Source organism: Eurypyga helias, unplaced genomic scaffold (genome assembly GCF_000690775.1).
Source record: "Eurypyga helias isolate BGI_N326 unplaced genomic scaffold, ASM69077v1 Scaffold43554, whole genome shotgun sequence".
Lineage (NCBI taxonomy): Eukaryota > Metazoa > Chordata > Aves > Eurypygiformes > Eurypygidae > Eurypyga > Eurypyga helias.
This window is the reverse complement of record NW_010247720.1, coordinates 1-5,986: the sequence shown is the minus strand read 5'-3', so window position 1 is coordinate 5,986 and position 5,986 is coordinate 1. Positions and strand designations below refer to the sequence as shown.

Here is a 5,986-nt window from a genome sequence, read left to right as displayed (position 1 = left end):
CGCTCTTTCCCCAGCACGCGGGTTTGGAGGCGGCAGTAGCAGCAGCCCGGTCTGTTTGCCGTTGCCGCATCTCCCTGCCCAGCGCTGCTGCGGATGATGGCCGAAGCCGAGATCTGCCAAGGGCACGGCTGCAGGGCCCTTTGGCCAGCGCTGACTGATGCTGTTGTTTAAATAGCTGCAAGAATATTTTTATGGCTCCTGCTAAACTGCTGGGGATCGTTACAAACACAAGGTCTAATGTGTTTTCAGTTAATACAAACCCCAAAATGCTATGTTTTTCTTACCAGGAACTTCCGCTGTGACTGTGGAAATAGCAAGTTCAAAAATCTGCAGTGCAAGTTATTCCCAGTAAGTTCCGATCTAGGTTTCATCCATACAGAATCAAAATAAGTCTTGGGAGGTTGGTGCCTTGCAGCAGACAGTGCTCCCACATGCGATGCCTCTGCTTTTCCCAGCACCTTAAACAAGGTGGGAGTGTTACAGCAGTATCATCTGTTGAGGGAGAAAAGGGAAATGTTGCGAGGAGAGAGAATATTAGATTCTTGTCATCTGTGAATGCAGCAGTTCTGCAGCCGTAGCTAGTATAATGCCAGAAACAAGACATGGTGCCTGCACTAAAACATCTCATTTCCTGTAAGCTGGCTTCAGGAGAACCTTTTGGGGTGCAGTTTTGCAGTGGCATTAAGGAAACGTAAGGTTGTGCTGCTGTCAAAGAGACAGTTCCCTCCCCTTCTTTGCAGTGGCATTAGTCCCCTCACCTGTTCTGACAGATTGCCACGAGAGCCTACAGATGGGACAGTTTGTTACTGTTGTTAAGCCCCCTCTGCTGTCATACTTGGTGGGCATTTTGGACTCGTCATGTAGTTGATCATCTGTGAAGCAGCGACAGGAAGCTGATTGGCTTGGCTGCGGTGCCGCTTCCAGGGTAGTAACAAGTCAAATGTGGAAACAGCAACAAGTGGTTTGTGTATCCCAGTCCTGTTCTGGCAGAATTGGGATGGATCCAGTGCTAGAGAGCCTCAGGCTGCCATCCAGTGATCCCTGGAGACAGCTGTGACAGTTTTAAGATGTTGCTGTTTCCCATTTGAGTCGATGAAATGGATCACGTGGTTGTTCTTCCTCCTTCATCATGGATGCCGGGCGCTCGCACCGTCCGTTCTTCCTTTGTCAGAAGGGTGGTGGAAAGCGTGTTGCAGTAACTTAGTAAATGGTGGCAGCTGTTTCTGCAGGGGCTGCTGGCAGCCCCAGGCTGCATCTGTGTGCAGTTGTGGAGCCCTTTGGCTGCTGCTGTGTTAGGGGCGTTGGGTTTTTTAAATGGGATTACCTGTAATGGAACTCCATTCAGCGTGTTTTGTAATTTGGATAATCCTGTCCTGTACAGTGAGGTTTACATGACATGAGTTTAGTGGAGGCTGAGGTTTGGATCGCAGTCTGGATGTTTAAAAACAATGGAGGGGGAGGTGCACAGTAAATCTGCAGATGCTGCTGTGATGACAGCGGGCAGGCGCGGTTGGTGATCAAACCCCTTGTGTCAGCAGTAGCTGAACAAACACCACAGTTGCCATTTGTTACAAAGGTGGAAAGACTGCTTTTCCTCTTTCCTTTTGAACTTCCATATCCCCGCGTGCCCTATCTGCTGCTCGCTGTGTAGCATAGGTGTCTGTAGAATATCTTCCTTTTTGGATCTTCAAGCTGATGTGTGTAATGATTTTTTTTTTTTTTTTTTAGGAATTAAAGTGGAACAGGAATTGAGGTTTTCTAGATGATACATATTTTCTGTCTTTTGTTTTTCACTGCATTGTCTATTGAGACATTTTTTCTTATCCCCCTAGGAAAAAGGCAAGGTGAATCCAGGAAATAAGTATAATGACAATTTCTACGGATTATACTGTACTTGTAAAAGACCTTATCCAGATCCTGAAGATGAGGTAAGAAATACGAAACACAGTAGCGACCATACGTAGATGGTATTTAGGCAAAACATTGTGCAAAGGGTGGTTGCTGAGCTGCTTCACGGGGAAGGCCTTTAAGAAATCATGTGTTCATATTGCTTCTGGTTGTCATGTGCTGTATAAAGTAATTATCAGGTGGGGGTTTTTTTTAAATGGTAGAATTTGTTTATGCCTTAAAGACAGCTGAGGAGGACAACTGATGGTTTGGACTAAACGCTGCTGCAGTCGTCTCTGTTCTCCTGTCTCTAAAGTCACAGAGTGCCCTTAGGGGTGGGTTTCTCCTTGTCATGAGGAATGTGGCAAGCACAGAATAAAGGCATTGCACGTGTTAGGAGAGACCAGAATCTGCTTCCTTGTGCCTGCAGCAGGCTTCTGGGATGGGGAGAGTCTGTCCTGTAGCACTGGCTTTAGCTTTGCTTTACAGTATTCTGAACACCTTTTCCCATCCTAAAGTATTAAAGTATACCCCTCTGTTTGCACATGCAAACTTCTGTTTGTAGCCATGTAAGTTAGGTGTGTGAAAGAATAAAGAAGGCACAAGTCTTTTTATAAAATACTTCTTTTGTATTAGACTCACCTTTCTGAAGTTCAGGGATAGCTAAACGTTTCTAAAGAAATCATTAATAATTGTTTTGTAACAAGGCACTTGCTACTCTACTGTATTGTGGACGGGTAAGTTAGGATTCTGGCGTTCCTGTAAACCTGATGACATACTGAGTATCAGTATCTTTCTTTTGCTAAGCTGCCTGCTGATGCATTTCTGTTTACAGGAGGAAAGATACCAATAGTGTGTTTACTTCTATCAGCTCTTGTGTGTGCAAGAATGTCTTGCTCTACGGGGAAAACTAGTTTCGTAATAATAAATGGGAATGTCCAGTGTTTTCATAATACAAGTTACGTTTGCAGTTGGACTCTGGGGAAGCAAACTGACTACTGAAGCAGTAATCGCTTAGTAACAGCGACTCCCCGTGGGTGGGTGACGGGGGACACGCAATTCGCTTTTGTAGGCTTAAACTGTAATACTGCAGTTTGAGGCTTATGAAAGATCCTGGAAGGTGCTGTTAATGCTAATAACACGGCCATTCGTCTAGATTCCAGATGAGATGATCCAGTGCATCGTTTGTGAAGACTGGTTCCATGGAAGGGTAAGGAAACTATAAGCAGCAGAATTGCCATTTGCATATTAGATCGGTGTTGGTTAAGTCTGTATGGTTGTTCTTGGGAAGGTTTGCTGTAGCTCTCAACAGATTATGGTGTGAGTTCTGAGGTATTTCTTTTCATCCCATGCAAAGAAATATTGACAGTTTAATCCTGCGCAACTGTCCGCTCCAGCCCAAAAACTCTAGGAAGGGTTCTATCTTTTTGAAGGTTACTGCTGCAGACTAAAATAACAACTTCATAACTATCTCTTTAATTGGAAAATTCTAATCAGTAGAATTGGTGTCAAGAAGATTTTTACTGAGGCACATCATTATCAACTACCTGAATAGTTCAGAAGAGTGCTTTTCAAACTGGAATTCCTTTAAATGGCAAGGAGCACACTGCACGGTTGGTTCCTGATTACAAACTTCAGGGGAGTCCTTTAAAAGCAGCTCAGCACTTGAGCGAGTGCCCTGCTCGACGTGTAAGCATCAAGGGTTCAGCCTCTTGCACCCTGAAGGGCATGAGTGCAATTCTGTGTTAGAAGTTGCAGGACCAAAGAATTAAAAACAAGATGAATGACTTAAATTATGGGTTCTGTAGATAAACTGTAGGATTCTTTTGTATAAATGTATGGATGAAGAATGTCATGCTGCATGCTGTGAGCTTTGCAAGAATGCTTTTCAAAAGAAAGCCGCTAAGTGTTTTTAATTGCCTATATAGTCCTCACTGGTTTATGGAGAGCTTTGGGACCTAGTTCTTCTCAAGGTCAGTATGAAGGCTTGCAATCTTACATGTAAGGAAGGAATCCTAAGGTACTGAATAGTTTGAATGTGCAGTGTGCAGTAGTTATCTTCACCTGTCCTATGTTTAGGACAGTTCAGAAGAGTAACATTTAGAAATGAGATAAGAACTGAGATTTCTGGGTATGTGGAAGGCACAAAAGGCTGTAGACCAAGAGAATTATTTCAGTTTTCCCCTGGAATTCTGATCAGCTCTTTCCTGTCTGTAAGTTACACTGATAGCGTAGAAAGTTAGCAGGAGCGCGTGCTCGTGTGGAAAGTACAATGGCAGTTGATGTTTAACTTCCTTTAAACTTAAACTGAGTCTGTTCATTTGCAGCAAACGTTTCACTGCTGCGTGCTTGTTTCTTTTTGATAGCATCTTGGCGCAGTGCCTCCCGATAGTGGAGACTTCCATGAAATGGTATGCCAAGCCTGCATGAATCGCTGCCATTTCCTGTGGGCCTACGTGTCACAGCTAGCAGGTAAAGAAAACGAAGGTATCTGAGCCAGCATTTCGGCAGCATGTATTTCTCATACTTGGTTGATGACATAGTACTGTTGAAGGGGTTGGAGAAACGATTTTCATGATATTGGAGAGTTGCTTTCAGCAGCAGAACGTGCAGGGCTGCAGTAACTGTTCTGTGAAAAGAAAAAAAAAAAAAGCAGCTCTTGTTCCTAAATCTTAATTCTGTGGTGCTCGCTCTTTTATTGATTTTATCAGGGATGTGCTAGTGCCTGGATGGATGAACTTAATTTCTAAACTGGGTCAAATAACTGAAGAACCACGCTGAGGGCAGCGGTGAGGCAAACAGCTCAGTTCCAGGGGCTCTGAGCAACAAAGAGTGAATGACAGTGACCCAAAATGAATGTGGAAGACCTTAAAGCCCAGCAGAGCTGGAGCTGTACTCGGGTCACGGGTTCCCTGCAGTCACCCAGGCCGCTGTCTGCGGTGTGGTCTCTGCAGGATCGGGAGGGTATATGACTTGATTTCTGTGGGAGAAGTTGGCTTCACGTAGTCTCCTAAATGTTGCTTGTATCAACTGGTGATCTCCGGTGTGCCAGAAACTTCAGCGGTAACTTTAAGGATTCTGAGCTGGCCTACCTGGAGTTCTCTTCCTTCTAACGTAAATACAGTACAGAATGGGATTTTTGGGTGGGTTATTTTTTGATTTTCCTCCTTTTAACCAGTTATGTTACAGAGCACACATTTCAATTGACACCAAAAGAAAAACTTGTTTTAAATGAGGAAGTGGTTAATGTAGTTAACTGTCACAGAGTTTTTGAGGTGTGTGTGTCCAGAGAAAATGAAGGACTCTGACAGAGTCATAGATTCTGGGAAGCAGCGTATTTTAGGAGTATTAGAAGTGCAGAACACTGTGGTGAAAGAGGGAGCAGTTGCTTTGTATACCAAGTTGCTGTGCTGGTGGACAGCTGTAAAATATACCCAGCACCCTGCAGTGTAGGAGGTGATCTAGGTGCTCTGACGCTGCCCTGTAAATCGGAGAGAAGGTCTGTGGTAGCCTGTACGTTGTCTGGCACGGTGTGTTCACTTTCGTGGGTACGTATCTTCCAGTTCCTGCTCTGACCAAAGTGAACTCCCTTGAAGATGAAGGGATTGTCCTGAAGGCTGAGGAAAGTGAAGAGCAGAAAAAAGAAATAAAAAAAGAAAGTGGAGCGGAACACCAAGAAGTGAAGGAGGAAAAGCAAGGGGAACCGTTCAGTGAACCATCCACTAGCTCTGGGTCTGCCTGTCCTGAGGTAAAGGGGACCTTCTTTTCTGTCCTGTACGCCTTCGTGCTGATGAGAGGTGCTGTGCTGTGGAGCATGGCTGCAGGAGGGGTGACAGGGGCGCGAGGTCTGTTTAGATAGGTTAGATCATCCCTCCCTGTCAGCCACCGGCCCAGACACGGGGGAGCTCCGGAGTTCGTTCTCACCCAGGGTACCAGGCACTGTCCCTGCATTTGCAGGGTGGTCCAGCTCTGCTTTCTGCAGTGCTTCCGGCTACCACAGTATGATATGTGTGCAGACAGTGGGAACTGCTGAAGCCACATCAGAATCCTCCTGTGATGAAATGCTAGTACAGGTGGTGTGCTGGATTCCGCCAGGAAA

General features: G+C 45.1%; 1 protein-coding gene across 1 annotated transcript; it reads left to right on the top strand.

Annotated features, from left to right (window-relative positions):
- Positions 1-287: 287 nt before the first annotated feature.
- On the top strand, positions 288-5,635 carry LOC104509016 (putative E3 ubiquitin-protein ligase UBR7; the record flags this gene model as incomplete). Its single annotated transcript, XM_010150810.1, has 5 exons — positions 288-348; positions 1,833-1,928; positions 3,044-3,097; positions 4,254-4,359; positions 5,451-5,635. Coding segments are annotated over 5 exons (502 nt in total), but the record flags the coding sequence as incomplete, so codon positions are not given.
- Positions 5,636-5,986: the final 351 nt, after the last annotated feature.